Source organism: Punctularia strigosozonata (assembly GCF_000264995.1).
Source record: "Punctularia strigosozonata HHB-11173 SS5 unplaced genomic scaffold PUNSTscaffold_4, whole genome shotgun sequence".
Lineage (NCBI taxonomy): Eukaryota > Fungi > Basidiomycota > Agaricomycetes > Corticiales > Punctulariaceae > Punctularia > Punctularia strigosozonata.
The window spans coordinates 2179524-2194966 of NW_006767436.1; the positions used below are offsets into that span (position 1 = coordinate 2179524).

Genomic DNA, 15443 nt, shown 5'->3' on the forward strand with positions numbered 1-15443 from the left:
GACGGCCGACGATTCTATAGACGAGTTCATATAGCCAGCTCAGCGACTGAGCAATTTCTGCAACATCGCGCGCGCGCCTTTGGCGTCAGCCCTTCCGCGACTAATCTTCATTACACGACCCATGAACTTGTTCAGAACCCTGGAATCGCCCTGACGCGCTTCCTCCGCCTCTCGCAGCATGGAATCTATCGCTTCCTTGCACCATTGCTCCAATGAGCCGGTGTCATCCGCCAGCGATAAAAGGGACAGCTGTTGGGCTACCTCAAGTGGTGCCGCCGCCGATGAGTGATCGAGCATATGTCGAAGAAGCGCCTTGGCAGCGGTCCCTGGGTAAGAGGATCAGCGATCATGTAGCGTGGCGAGAAGGAGGGACAGAAAATACCCGTGATGCGGCCCTGCTGCACCATGTCAACGAACTCGCCCATGTGTTCGGCAGACATGGGGTTCTGATGGAAACTCCAGCCCCGCGCTAGGAGTTGTCCGAGCAACTCGTGTGTAACCCTTTGGGTCGCAATCGTGAGTCACACTAGAGGAGTGAGGTCGAGCTCAACGGAGCAGACATACCAGTTCACGACGATCTTCGGATCTCGTCCGTCGGCTACGCGATCGAAAAACGCGATAGCTCCTTGTCCCAACTTGCCATCGAAGCCCACTTCCCGGCCTGCGTCGACTGCCATGAGCACTTGCACGTCCCGGTCACTGAGACCGCGAGCTAAGAGTCTAGCACGAGTAGCTTCGGGCAGCTCAGGCATGCTGGTGCGGACGTCCTCGATGTAAGTTTGGTCGAGGACAATGGGTGGCAAATTGGGATCTGGCATGTATCGGTAGTCCGGAGCATCTTCTTTGCTGCGCAGCGAGTACGTCTCTGCCCTGGCTTCGTCGAAGCCGCGCGTCTCCTGTTGAACCTTCTGACCATTCTCGATGAGAGAGATATGCCTATACACTTCAGATACTAGAAGGTCCGTTGTCAGATAAACAACGGCGCGAAGTATGCTATCGGAGGCCCACCAATGGCTATCTGGGCAAATTTGATGCTGTTGAGGTTTTTGATCTCGCAACGAGTTCCGGGGGCATCTCCGGCCCTATTTACTGATACATTGACATCGCACCGAAGAGATCCCTGCCTATTGATCAGGGGTGTGGTCTACAGCGGCAAAGGGATGAATTCACCTGCTCCATATTACCGTCACTTGATCCTACGGCTCGCAATGTCGCTTGCAACGTCTTGATGTAGTCTCCAGCCTGTTCCGGTGAACTGAGACCTTGAGATGGATGGCCGGCTTCAGCCATGGGGGCTGCAGACTCACCGTAAATCTGGCTCGGAGACAATTTCCATGAGGCCTGTGCCGGCTCTGTTGAGATCGATGAGGGAAGTGCGAAGTCGAGGATCGAATGTGGATTTCCCCGTATCCTAGTCCCGTTACGATTAGCTGCCATGACCAGTCGTGGCAACCTGAACTCACCTGTTCGATTTGTATCTGTTTGATGCGTATTCGATGGCCATCATTCCTCAATTGTAAATATCCTCCTAATGATATAGGCGCTATCAGGCTCTCAGCCAGGACAAGTGATGAGGCCAAGGTGCTTGTACGCACAATAGTGTTGAGTTATTTGATACCCGGAGGGAAGATCCGAGTAGAAATAATGCTTGCGGTCGAACGAAGAGCGAGTTTGCACATTCGAGTTTAGAGCCAGTGCCGTCCTAATGGCCATATTCAGACACGTCGGATTCAGTCTCTGTGAGTAGCCATAGTCAGTATGGATCTTGCCCATCCATACAATGGGGCATCGCACCGGTAACGTTCCAGGAAACGCAGCATCATAAGCGGAGACATGCATATTGGGTGAAGCTTCGTGCTCCGAAGCCAGTGAACCTGTAGGGGTCTGTCAGGGCCTTCGCCCACAACGTATACTTACTCGACATCGGAGCGAGTAAACTGACCCGAGAATAGTTTTCTCCTAGACTTGATTTGTGCATGGACCTCTATCCCCACGACCACCTCCCAGCCTGGCCATCTCTTGTCCTCGGCAGCTGCCTCCCTGAGTATCCGTCGGCTGGCTGGCTTTCCGTGATGTGCAAGCCTGGCACAGCTGGCAAGCATAGCGGCACCGGACGCGTGACCGTAAACTAAGAGTCTTAGGAGAACAAAGACGCGTTGTGGCACGCGTCGTACGCGACTTGGCCTGAGCCACAAAGGCTCTGTCTGCTTCACCACCTTTGACCTCTGCATACCGTATTCTAGCCTCGCACTGGAGCTACAAAACAGCACAATCTGAAGGAGGGAGTGTCAGATATTTGTATCTAACGAAGTCATCCCCAACCACACAGGCTTGCCATGCCGACTCGACTCCCTCTCCCTGTGTTCGCTAACGTCGGGGGAGAAGCTACACCAGCGTCACTATTGTCCTTCATGGACACTTTTCAGAGTACACTGTCTGAATACCCGCTGGCCTTCAGTGAGAAACCAGAATTATGGAGGGACGTCATCCGGAGCCTCGCGGACGAGCACATGGCGTCGTTCCCAACACCAGCCGAACTGCCCTGGGACGCTCTCCATGAGAAGGTCAAGATTACACAGACTGCACTCGATGCTCTGCTTTGTATTACGGGCACGGCCGATGCTGCACCACCCTTTTTCAGCTGCTCGTCGTTTTCGATGCGGGTTTTCGTTGGGCTCTTCAAGCTTTGCAACATTTTGGACCAGTGGGTGGAAGCCGATATGCCGCAGGGGCAAAGCGCAATCTCGCCAAGCGAACTCAATGAGAGAACTTTCGCGGTTGTCATCGCTGTAACAAGGTGCTTGGGAGGGAACATGGCCGTCACAGGCAGATCCGATGGACCTGCTTGGAAGACTCTCAAGACAATTGTAACAGAATGCTTGGACCTTGTCGAAGGTTCGTCCAAGTTCGATTTCTATGACCAGGATACTGACCGCCGCCTCTCCAGAGACGTTACCGCTAACGTTTTCGAACAACGATTGCTTCAATGTGAATATGTTCAATGGAAGACCCCTTATCCGCCTTGCTGAACTGGACGGCACGGTATGTTGATCGATTGATTGTGATGCTCTGTCTAATACAAAACAGCCGAGTGGGAGTCCGTGGCATACCCTGCTGGTTTCTTCGGAAGCGCGGATGCTTGCTGTAGCTATGTCGGCCTTTGAGATTGTGGTGAAAACGCTCTCCCCACCTTTGTTATGCCAGTGGTACTTTGGCGACCTTAGGCAGCGGGCTATGATTGTCTCACGGAAGGCATTCGACCTCCTCTTTGATCCCACTGTCAACATTCCCCTGGAGAGAAGGATGCATCTGTCTTGCAAAATTGCAGTCAGCGTCGTCGGCATTGATTGTGGCATGCTGGGATCACGGAATTACGAGCAGTCCTTATTAACAATGTGGCTAGTGCGGCGGCTACGACAAGGAAGTTTCTCCGGTCAAGAGAGCATTGACGATCGCCTCAATACTGTCTTGCAATCAGCGTCGTATTCGCCGGGAACACAGTCTGACGTGCTATGGATAGTTCAAACGATGGCTAGGAGGGAGTGGACAGATGACGATGCCTCGTTACAGGTTGGTATCCTGTCGGTTCTTTGTCGTCACGTTCTTATTACTTACCTTTCAGGCTCTGGTTATGACATACCTAGCTGCCACTGTCAATACACTCGGGAAGGACACACTCGGGTTAATTCGGGATCAAATCACGAAAGATCCATTCGTCGACAAGTCTCTGGCATTAGTTCAGTCTATTGAACAGCGTCTCATGTTGGTAGAGGGTGTGAACGTGTCACTGTCAGGCAGCAAGCCATTGGAGAATTCCCTGCCAGATGCAACGTCGTGGCGCAGGCATCTGAAGTCGGATCTGGCAATCATTATTGCCCCCGATGAAGTCTCCTGGATGGAGGACGAACTACCCTCTACTGATTCCGAGTATGCATTGAGGGCCTTGTGCGATATTAAGGAGCGGTTTTCCAGGTTGGTGATATCGCCAGCCTTTCAACGATTCTGCGGTGCTCACTCAGTTCTCAAGGCCCATGACTGATGACTCAGTAACTGGGCGTTTGGTGATTGTCGAGCAACTCGGGAGCTTCGCATGCCTCATCGCCCATGCAGGCGTGCAACCTTGCAATCTCGGGGCAGGGGCGCCTAACGTCTCCTCTCTGGATACTTATTTCGACCTGGCTCCTCTGCTGCTGAAAGGTCTTGAGCCCCGCGATGCTGCGAAAGTCCGCGCCCGGTTTTGTGATCTATTGAAACTCAGTATCAGGCACCATCCTCTTGATCCTACCGACAGCTCCCTTAAACGCGTCACAAGATTGATTCTTAATTACATGGACGACACTGAACGATCCGTGCGGCTTGCTGCTGGGTACGACAGCCCAAATTTTATCTTGACTCTCCTTGCTGATAGGTTCCGCAGACGAGCTCTGGTCGAAGTATGCCGGGTATATCAGGCGGCTGGTCTCAGCAACAGCAAGGACGTAGATGGCATTTTCGCTGCATTGTCCCAAATGCTGGATAATGGAAAGGAGCACACGAAAGAAAGCATAGCGATCTCCGTCGGTGTTTTGGGAAGGTATGCGCCCGTTTTTTGAAGAATTAGGGACGATGCTGAGTGATGAAGTAGGGTGGTCGAACGATCGCTTCTTGGTAGAGTGCTTAGCCTGCTCATATCACTTCTCGGAAGACAGAACCCTGTATTAAAAGGTACAGCATATACGCAAGTAAGTGCGCTGTTGATGTCCTCGTGCACACATCCTCACGATCTCTTCAGTTGCAAGTTCTAGCCAAGTGCCATAACACGACTCAATACAAGCTAGTCGCTCCGTATCAGTCCCGGATCGCACCGATGCTGGTTTCTCGTATTTGCACTGACCCCAGCCTGATTGTCGAAACATGTCGTTTTCTCCTCACGACGCCTGGAAGTCTCATTGCGTCCACCCTTGCTTTCACGCTGCCACCAATATTTGCTAAGGGTGATTTGCGCGTTCTGGAGAAAGTTGGGGAAGCCACAGGACGAAAACCTTCCTCGTTGTTCCTCGGAGACCTGCAACACTCCATTCTGGCTTACATCTATCTCCTTCGCGGCCCCGTTCAGACCAATCGAGCGCTGGAATTCGTATTGAGGGTTCTTAAGGACGCCGCGGGTGGTGAAACTATTAACCTGCGAGATGTCGTGAAGAGTTGCAGTATGCAGTTGATCGCCGAGCTCGTTGTAGTTCTGGGTGATGCGGATCCGGACCGCGCAGAATCGGTAAGAGGAATTATATCATTCTATTTTGAAACGCACTGAAACACCTTGAAGGCTGTCGAGGCGTTACAGAAGGTTGGACAGACCCTGGAGACGCTGAAGCCTTCTCGTCGGCAGGATGAACCCCAGACTATCGGAGACCTCTTGCGCGATAATATGTTAGGGATAATCTCCTATATGAATGATCTGCTTCAGGACGTACAGGGAAAGAAGTCCACCACGACCAAGCAGGGCGTCCTCCGTGCCCTTGGGGCCTTCATTTCCTATGTCGGTCCTGCGATTAGCAGCATTGCACCTCAGGTGATTGTCACATGGTTTTTTTCCCTACCTGTTTTCGCTGAAAGCCCTTTCGAGATCATGGCGACGCTGCAAACATCGATCCTTGTTCGAGTACTTGCTGAGTCGACCATCGATAGCTGGCGCATCTTTATACACACTCTAGCACCCCAAGACCTGGGACCGCACGTCGGGCCAACATCGGCAGCTGTCGTTGCAGTATGGGCTACATTATCAGAATCCGCTCGGACAACGGCTGCTCAGTGTCTGTCATACATCGTTCTTGATGTGGGTGAACAAATCGGAGACCATTTGGACGACATGGTGGACTTGCGGATGCTACCTGAACTGGAACACGTTCATAACAGTCTGGCCGCCTGGCGAAGTCGCCTAACTCCGTCCGATCGTCTAGCTCATATAATTCAGCGGTCTTCCAGCGAGAATCTCACAGTGGCACTCCAGTCCCTCCACGAACTTCGCGTATTCATGCTTGAGCACGAACCCGACTTCTGCGGCAAACTCGCTTCCGGAGACATGTTTGATCCGCTCGTCGGGCAGCTCATGACGGCTCTGATGTCTGCCGCCTCACGCGATGGCGAGGATGTGGAAGAGCTCCATCTGCTCGCTTATGAATGCATAGGTGCATTGGGTGCATTAGATCCAGACCGAGTGGACGTGGGGACTGGCGAGACAACGATGATCGTACTCAACAATTTTGCCGATGAGGACGAATCTGTTCTGTTTGCCATCCATCTGATCCAGGACGTGCTAGTAGGGGCGTTCCGCTCCACAAGCGAGATCCAATACCAAAGCCTCCTGGGCTATGCTATACAGGAGTTGCTTCAATTTTGCAAGTTCAACACGACACTCGTAACTCCTGGTCACTCGTCGTCCGTCAGCCTAAAGACACGCAAAGCATGGAGCAGCTTGCCGAAACACGTTGTCGAGACAGTGACTCCGCTTCTTGGAGCTCGCTTCACTCTGAAGAACAAGGTCCTACCAGACATGCCACATCCAATATATCCCTCCCAAACTACCTATCGAGAGTGGATTCAGCTATGGACAGCGTATCTTATCACTCGATGCTCCGGCCAACGCGCAGAGACGATATTCGGGGTATTCAGAGCTGTGGTGCGGAACAAGGATGTCGGCGTTGCCCGCCAGTTACTCCCCCATCTAGTGCTCAATATCATCATTTCTGGAGACCATGTCGAGGCAGATAAGATCCGTTTGGAGATGATCGCTGTGCTGGAAGACCAGGTCAAGGCCGACAATACATCTACTCCCGAAAAGAAGCTTCTGAGCGCCCAGGTATGAATAGTTCACAATGTATGGGAAGGAGCAATGCAGCTCATCCATCAACAGACCGTATTCATGCTGATGGATCACCTCAACAAATGGGTTCGACACGTTCGCCAAGATGTCAGCAAGACAAAAGCCGACTCACGACGGTCTCGGACTAGCAACATGACAAGCGAGGCTGAGGAGCAGCTTCTGCGCGTTGACTCCATACTGTCCACCATAGACCAAGATCTGATGGGCCAGGCTGCCCTACAGTGTAAAGCATACGCGCTGGCACTGATGAACTTCGAAAAGCGCATCGTAACCCTGCAACAGCGGTCGTCGGACTCTAACCTTCAGGAATACTACGAACGTCTTCATCAGATATACTCACACCTTGAAGAACCAGATGGGATGGAAGGCATATCCACTCTGATTATTTCACCTTCCTTAGAACACCAGATCAGGCAGCACGAGAGTACTGGGCGTTGGACGTCGGCTCAGAGCTGTTGGGAAGTACGGCTACAGCAATCTCCAGATAACCTGGACTTCCACTTGGGATTGATGAGATGTCTCAGGAACCTTGGCCACTACGGTGAGTCGTCTCTTTGACAACGCCTGGCATTTGGAGCTAACATAATCGACACCTTCACAAGACACTTTGCGAACACACGTGAAGGGCGTTCTAACCCGAAATCCCGGCTGGCAATCCGAATTGGCAGACTTCCAAGCGGAGAGTTCCTGGATGGTGGGCGACTGGACTGATATACAGGCGTTACTCGATGGGACATCCTCGACAAGGACCGCTTCTGTTTCCCTGGCTCGCGTTCTTCTGTCCATGCAGTCCGAAGATGAAGAGGAAGTTTCCCGCGCTCTCTCTGACGCTAGGATGTCACTTGGTCATTCGATTACCGCAGCGGGAGCCAACAGTTACCGGCGCTCATACGATGCGGTCATAAACTTACATCTCCTACATGAGCTAGACATATTCAGCCAGGTCGTGAGGCGTTTGTCACCATCCCACCAGGGCGACGTCCAGACTCCGGACGTGTTTACGGAACTTTCGCGGACATTCGACGCCCGCTTAGAGTCAACTCTGCCCAATTTTCGAACGCGGGAACCTATTCTCAGCCTTCGCCGGACTGCCATGCGCTTTCTGTGGGTTGACAGCAATAATACAGTATACTGGCTGACCGCTGGCGTATAGAACCTCCACCTCGACATCTCATAGGGAAGTTTCGCGGTCGTGGCTGACTACGGCGAAGAATGCACGTAAAGCCGGACATTGGCAAACTGCCTATAGTGCGATTCTACAGGCCCAACAACAGAAGGGGACATTCCCATTCATCGAGAGCGCGAGGCTTCTCAGGGCCACGGGGGAACCCCTTCGCGCTCTTCAAGAGCTAGAGCATTCAATGCGCGCTAACGGCTTCCTCGGAGACGATGTCATTGACGTGGAAGAGGAAGAGGATGATCGACTGATCCGTGCAAAGGTCTTCAAGCTCCCCACTCCTTACGTCTCGGCTTATTCAACCCACAGGCGATGGTTCTGCGAGCGCGCTGGTTGAACGAGTCAGACCGTTTCGATTTTTCCCTTGTACTCGATGCTTTCCAAAAAGCAGTGAAGGTTTCGCAAGAGTGAGTGGAAGACTGTGTAAGAAGGCGCTGATGTTTACTTATGCCAGATGGGAGAGCGGTTATTTTCACCTTGGACGCTTCTATGACGAATGTTACAAAAGACTATCCGAATCCGATAAAGTTAGAAGGTTTGTGTTCTTTATCGCTCTTTGCACATGCATTGAGAGGACACTTGCAGAGGGATCAGAATGGCTGTTCAGACGGTCAAAAATTTCATCAAGGCCATACGTTTCGGGTCCAAATTTGTATACCAAGCGGTGCCTCGCTTGCTCACGCTGTGGCTTGACACCGGCGAAGATCCAAATACCAAAGATACCGAGTGGTTTGACAAAATCATCCGAGATGTGTCCAGCTCCCTGAAACATATACCAGTATATAAGGTATGGTCTCGCGCCGTCGTTGATCCTTTTAACATTAAACGCAACGTTTGAAGTGGTATACGGCCTTCCCGCAGATCGTATCCCGTGTAGGCCATAGTAACGACAGCGTCTACGTCTTACTTTCAAAACTCATCGCTTTGGTCATTCAAGAATATCCGCGTCAGGCTCTTTGGTTGTTTGCTGCAGTTGTGAAGTCGACCAAGGAAATTCGCCGACAGCGAGGCCAAGATATCTTGAACCGACTACGAGTATGAAACATCCCTCCATCGTTGGCAGAGTCATTTCCGCTAATCCCAGATTTAGAACAACCCGAAGAATCATCAAAGTGTTGTTCCGTTGCTCATAAACGAGAGTGTCTCGATGACACATGAGCTGCTCCGGCTTTGCGACTTCAAATTGAAGGATGACAAGAAGATTCTCAGCATGCGTCGGGATTTTCCTCGGCTGTACAATCTCGCGCCATCACGCCTTATCATACCCCTCCAAGAATCTCTGACTGCCAGCCTTCCTCCAACATCATTATCATCAGCAGATCACCAGCCGTTTCCTGTCAATACTCCAGCTTTCCAAGGTGGGGCTTTGATCAACATGTGACGATCCTAAACTGACTTCCTGAAGAGTTTCATGATGAGATTGAGGTCATGCGCTCCTTGGCGAAGCCGAGGAAAATATCCATTCTCGGGGACAACGGGACTACCTACATGTTCTTAGGGAAGCCAAAAGATGATCTACGCAAGGATGCCAGACTCATGGACTTCAATTCCATCATCAACAAGCTACTCAAGTCGAATTCTGAATCCCGTCGAAGACAACTTCGTGCGTACCTGCATTATATGATGAGCTGACCGCTGAAGCGCCGTATCAGATATACGGACTTATGGTGTAGTGACTTTGAACGAAGAATGTGGCTTCATCCAATGGGTTCCGAATACAATACCCCTGCGTGCCGTTCTCGTAAAATATTACGATGCCCGTGGCGTTCGATCTTGGGTATGCGAATCAACATCAAACGGGACCACGTCCTAGTCCTGATTGGCACGTTTCCAGAACAATGAAATGGGCCAATCTTTTGCCCGGATCAAGGACGCGAAGGACAAGGAAGCAGCCCAAATCTTTGCTCAGGAAGTGATCCCTCAGTAAGTTATCACTCTCACTGCTAACTCCTAGTTGACGTGTATGTAAAAGGTTCCCGCCTGTCTTCCATGAGTGGTTCCTCGAGACCTTTCCGGAGCCTTCTGCCTGGCTTGCAAGTCGACTGACTTACGGACGCACGGCGGCGGTCATGTCAATGGTGGGATTTATACTCGGGTCAGTTCAGTTTTCCGTACGTTGGTTGCTCATACCGCTGAATGATGGGTAGTCTTGGAGATCGACACTGCGAAAACATTCTGCTTGATTCAAATACCGGAGACATAGTTCATGTTGATTTCAACTGTCTTTTCGAGAAGGTATGATCAACAAGTCTTATACGGTGTTCCCAACAGCCTTCACACAGACGTAGGGTAAAACACTGGATACGCCGGAGCGCGTTCCTTTCAGACTGACTCATAATCTGGTGGATGGATTGGGTGTCACTGGCGTTGAAGGTACGAGCAGGCTATTCGTCACCAAACAGCAAGTAAATGTGGTGCAGGCGTCTTCCGTATTGCGGCTGAAGCCACCATGCAACTTTTGCGCGATAATAAAGACACCCTAATGAGCGTACTCGACGCCTTCATTCATGACCCTCTGGTCGAATGGGAGGATGAAAGTCGGAAACGGGCAAGTAACCAGTTGCACGAGTCCTTCATCGGTCTCACAACCTGAAGTAGGAACACGTTCAACGGCACGCCACTAACAGTGTGCGCTCATCGACAGATCTCCGCCAACTCGCGAAGAGTTCGCTGTATCCGATCGAGAAAAAGCTGAAGGGGATCTACGCCACGAACAAAGAACGCGAGCGAAGTGAGAGGGAAGTATCCACGAGCAATCTTGTGCAAATGCTCATCCAGGAATCGACCGACTTGGCAAACCTTGTGCGTTCGCCGATCTCGAGCATAGGGGCCACTAATGCAATGACGGTTCGATTTTCAGGCAAAAATGTATCCCGGATGGGCCCCATGGCACTAGCACCGAAGGAACGACGTCGCCGACGTCTCGACTTACGAAGGTGTCGTCCTTGTCGGGTGCCGTTCACGGGGATAATGTCAGGCAAGGAATGACATTTCGCGTTCTAGACTACGACGGTGATATGATTCATTCCTTGGACTCGCCCTATGCCAGATATATCAACGTCATGCCGACTTGAAAGACTCATGTTCCTCACCGCAATCAACTTGTATATCCCGTATAGCGAGCCTACTGATCCGAGAGCAAAGCCGGCCAACGTAACGTCTGTAGCGACATCAGTTCTACATTGCTGGGTTGAGGAGGAAGTCATCCTACTGAGGTATAAGCTTGCCCTGGGCAGACGACGGTAAATGGGACCCTCAGCAGCCTGTGGGTATAGAATGTGGTCAGCTCAAGTCTCACGTCAAGGGGGTTCATACATACCTGGAAGAACTTCTGCTTCTCAAGGATTCGGTTGGGCTCTACGCGTAGCTCTCACTCAAGAACGCATTGCGTCTGTAGGATTGTGCCCACTCACTGTAGACGAGTCGGTTGAGCATGGCTGGTAGACAACGGGTATGGCTGGTTGTGGTTGAGAGCAAGCGAGTTTTCCCGCCACCCGATCATGAGCTCAGCCGAACGTGTCCGGGTCCGGGTCCGTCTGGCTCTGTCCATTTCTCTCGACGGTTGGCTGGGAAAGACTGATCATCTCGCTCAGGGAGTCAGCATTTACCGGCCTATAATCTATGGAAACACAGCAGTTCTCATTAAACCGGAGGAACGGTCATCGGGGAACCCGCACCACACGCATCGCTGGACGGTTGCAGTTCGGAGTGCTGCTTCTAACCCGGACTCTGGCATCGTCGGCGGTGCTGACGACTTGTCATATTTCATCAAGAGGGTAACGTTCAAGCTGCACGACACATATGCCAACCCCAACAGAAGTCAGCATGGACGCCGCTCCTGCTATGCCCCATTTTGACTATTTATGACCCTTAGATGTCGACAAGGCTCCCTTTGAGCTGACAGAGACCGGCTGGGGCGAGTTCGAAATCCAGATTCGAATCACCTTCGTGCCAGACTCCGGTGAAAAAGCATTGATCATGTACCATCACCTGAAACTTCACCCTTGGACGCTCGACCCAGCGACGCACAATCAGATTCCCCCGTACGAGGAAGCCGTCAAAGCAGGCCCGGTCCACTCTTGGCAATACGATGAAATCGTCTTCATTGATCCATTTCAGTCGTTTCTCAATACCCTCATGGCTCACCCACCCACACCACTTCCGAAAGCCAAGCGATCGGGGAGGTCTGTGCCGTTTCACTCCAATCATGCAACGCAGGAATCGCTCGATGCCAGCAAGGAAGGCGTACCGGAGTTCGTGGCGACGATGGAACCGGAGGAACACGAACGATTGGCGAACGCGCGCAGGACCCTTGTTGCTGAGCAAGACAAATGGAGAGGAATTCTCATCGACAAGGAAAAGGAGCTCGAGAGACTCAAGAAACGGGTAGCGGCGTTGCAATGAATGTACACCGTGTTGGCCCATGCCTGCTAGGAGAATATGATTGTCATCCATGGCATAGACGCTAATTGCGGACAATCGGATTCCTCTCTTGCACAATCAGTTATTCTGATATTCGAGTCATGCTGCCCGGCGCACCCGAATCCCGACAAGCCTTTACGCATGACATGTGCATCTTGCACTATGCTAAGGCAAGTACTTGGCGCTACTTGCCTTAATCTGTAGTCCTTGGATGTGCGAACGCTTGACGTTCCGGGTAATCTCGAGCATAAGGTAACGTTCTTGCTGTGTCCTCTCATGACATTTCTGACATGTTCGTAGCTCTACCTTGACGTTATGTATACCTCATCCCAGAAATACTAGGCGACCTTCCGCCCGCCGTCGCGCATCTGACAACTCTGAGATCTGATTCCTCCTTTTACTGGCCAGACCGAACTGGCTTATGGTGGGTCCGCGGTAGGTAGCACCTGTCACCTTCTGCAGGTATCCTAGAGGCCTCTCACGTCATGTCCAGAAACTTGCCTTCAGGCAAGCTGCGGCGATACCCCGGCCCTTCTGTCGGAGTCAGGCGTTGTCTCCAACTGTAGGCACATGGAGCTCATGTCATCGACTGCCTGACCGCGATTCAAACTGTGGTGTCATACAAAACAGGTTCCCCAGGAACGCACAACAACTTCAAGGAGATAGTGCGGCTTACGAATTAGGTGTCCGCCGCTCCAAGTGTTGCCAGGGACTTGACGGGTACAGGCTCCTTCTTCCCCCTTGATCGCGTGAAGGATGCCCACCGTAAGTCCGTACTAGACTCTTGTGGCCGCAGATAACCAGAATCACTGTCTCACCTGGATCAGTCGAATTCCTGCAACGTGCAGCGCAGCAACCGGCTGTTCCGATACCGGGACCTCGTCGGCAATCTACCTACTGCAGATATGATCGAAGTTGGAGCAGGTATGACATCGTCCAGGGAAACGCAAATTTGGATTCCCTGGTACATACATACCGACACCTACGCACGATCCGTCAGACTCGCAATCTCACCAGTTCCGTCATGTTCCTGGACGTCTGTCACGGACCATCGCTGATAAGGTGCACACAGCCTTCTTTACCCTCATTCGTTTTGTTCGCAGTTAGTTCACAACGTCACGGCAGCGTGCGCAATGCAACGCTGAAGACAGTATCGGGAAATGGGCAGGGTTAAACCTATGCGGGTCCCTGATCCTCCCTTCTTCGTACTCTGCGAGGCTGCTGAGACTATTTGCACCGCGACAAGGATTCCAGTTACCACTATCGTGCTTCGGGAGTGTGTTCTCATGATGTTGCTCGACGTCTTGAACCCTATGACGGCAATACGGTCCCCCGAAGGCTATGAGACAAGCTATTGACTCTCCTTCGGGTTTTGTCCCGATGGTTTCAGCAATCGAGGGTGCCCTCTTTATCAACCTCTTCCTGGGTGACGGGTATAGATTGGTCGCCGTAGTCCATCGGTGCATCCAACTGCCTACCATGCACCAGATTGAGTGAGATTCGCGACGTCGCATAAAGACGCCATCCCGGACGACGCGGAGATGACATGAGGGATGCTATGCAGCGGGGAACGAAGCAGGACATGTTTTGGGAGAATCACACCAATACTCTGATACAATATAAATTTGGAAGCAGTTCAGGGAGCTCGAGGCACCAAGCCTCGTGCTTGAACACCGTTTCCTCCCTGCTACATGGTGTCAATATAGATGCACAGTCGATAGATTTCTCATAGCTACGTTGTGGGGTATCGCATCGTCGGATCACGAATAACCAGCAAGACGGACAAGGAACTAACGCAGGCACGACATAAATCTGTGCAGGGGCGAGAGGCTGCCGAGGCACGGTATCAGAGCAAGGTGTCCAGGAAGATGGCTATCGGCGTTCCCTGGGCTCGTTCAACGATCGCTCGTTTGAGAGTTGCGGCTGCGAAGACGGGCTACGTCTTCTTTTCGAGGGACGGTACGAAGGGCTCTGTGATCGCGATCTGGAATGCAAACGGGCCGGTGCCTCCCGATCCCTGGGGCGGCGGCTGCGAGTATCTTCATCCACATCGTCTCGTGGAGGGGCGCGGCCACGTCGATCGAGGTCCTGCAACAACTCCTCTACGCCCTTGAGAGCATCGGACTTCCCCAGCTGCTTGCGTGCTTTCTTGGCGCGCTTGCGCTCTTTTCGAGCGCGTCGTTCCTCCGGCGTCTCGTCTTTGTGCTTAGATTTACCTTTTGCCTTCTTTGCTTTCTTCTTTGTTTTCTCTTCCCTGCGCTGAGCGACGAGGTACTCGTACATGGGATCCTCGGGATCGATTTCCGGGCCGGACGACACTGAGGACTCGGATGAAGCGTCATGATCTAAGTAGGACCTCGGCGTGAGTAGTCAACCGATTTTGTGCTACGGTAACATACCGACGATCAACTCCGGCTTCGCGTTTAAGCTCTGCTCCTCAGGATCCACTAATTCGCCGTCCTCGCCCTTGACCTTTTTCTGTTTATAGTCTCGGACGTGGTCTACTCTGAGAGTGCGGTTCAAAACCTGAGCCCCGTTCAGGTTGTCTACCGCCAAAACCGTGGATCTCTGGTCCTCGTACATGAGGAAGGCAAAGCCCTTGCTTTTCCCTGTTTCCTTATCTCGAACAAGATTGACATCCAATGGTTCCCCATACCTGAGGATCACAAACATCAGACATGAACCAAGCACTGTGTTAGTAATACGTACTGAGAGAATATAGTGATAATATCACCCTCCGTTAGTTCGTAGTTGAGGCCGCCTATGTAGATGTAGGCAGAATCTAGGCAGAATCCGTGTCAGTAACTGCGCGGTCGAGGAAATTCCAACTGATAGACCTTTGTACTCGTCATGCCACGACGCACCGCTCAGCCCGAGATCTAACTCGCGCTGGTTGATTTTGTTGATCTCCCGAACAACACTGTTACACAAAAGTATGTGAGCATGCAGGCCAAAGGGTAAGACCGACCGTACCAACTTCATCGT

General features: G+C 52.0%; 5 protein-coding genes across 5 annotated transcripts; 2 read left to right on the forward strand and 3 right to left on the reverse strand.

Moving 5' to 3' along the window:
* Positions 1–39: 39 nt before the first annotated feature.
* PUNSTDRAFT_65580 (Glutamyl-tRNA amidotransferase B subunit) lies at positions 40–2102 on the reverse strand (the record flags this gene model as incomplete). The annotated part of the gene is made up of 10 exons (XM_007382423.1): positions 40–326; positions 383–501; positions 616–952; positions 1009–1120; positions 1171–1255; positions 1308–1411; positions 1464–1543; positions 1596–1737; positions 1795–1857; positions 1923–2102. 10 exons carry the CDS (start codon positions 2100–2102, stop codon positions 40–42), a joined length of 1509 nt encoding a protein of 502 aa, XP_007382485.1.
* Positions 2103–3760: 1658 nt separating this feature from the next.
* On the forward strand, positions 3761–10932 carry PUNSTDRAFT_63830 (uncharacterized protein; the record flags this gene model as incomplete). The annotated part of the gene is made up of 24 exons (XM_007382424.1): positions 3761–3972; positions 4028–4366; positions 4418–4573; positions 4625–4721; positions 4772–5251; positions 5303–5548; positions 5603–6835; positions 6890–7400; positions 7462–7963; positions 8013–8298; positions 8346–8443; positions 8491–8571; positions 8622–8823; positions 8877–9071; positions 9127–9394; positions 9442–9639; positions 9689–9813; positions 9871–9959; positions 10009–10131; positions 10184–10271; positions 10325–10409; positions 10457–10595; positions 10664–10838; positions 10897–10932. The coding sequence occupies 24 exons, from the start codon at positions 3761–3763 to the stop codon at positions 10930–10932; spliced, it is 5964 nt and encodes a 1987-aa protein (XP_007382486.1).
* Positions 10933–11058: 126 nt separating this feature from the next.
* PUNSTDRAFT_133039 (uncharacterized protein) lies at positions 11059–11471 on the reverse strand (the record flags this gene model as incomplete). The annotated part of the gene is made up of 5 exons (XM_007382425.1): positions 11059–11076; positions 11129–11196; positions 11248–11299; positions 11356–11393; positions 11450–11471. 5 exons carry the CDS (start codon positions 11469–11471, stop codon positions 11059–11061), a joined length of 198 nt encoding a protein of 65 aa, XP_007382487.1.
* Positions 11472–11536: 65 nt separating this feature from the next.
* PUNSTDRAFT_85446 (yeats-domain-containing protein) lies at positions 11537–12564 on the forward strand (the record flags this gene model as incomplete). The annotated part of the gene is made up of 3 exons (XM_007382426.1): positions 11537–11566; positions 11630–11855; positions 11911–12564. 3 exons carry the CDS (start codon positions 11537–11539, stop codon positions 12438–12440), a joined length of 786 nt encoding a protein of 261 aa, XP_007382488.1. The 3' UTR covers positions 12441–12564.
* A 1766-nt stretch (positions 12565–14330) lies between these two features.
* Positions 14331–15440, reverse strand: PUNSTDRAFT_63827 (uncharacterized protein; the record flags this gene model as incomplete). Its single annotated transcript, XM_007382427.1, has 4 exons — positions 14331–14803; positions 14858–15114; positions 15168–15240; positions 15296–15440. 4 exons carry the CDS (start codon positions 15438–15440, stop codon positions 14331–14333), a joined length of 948 nt encoding a protein of 315 aa, XP_007382489.1.
* Positions 15441–15443: the final 3 nt, after the last annotated feature.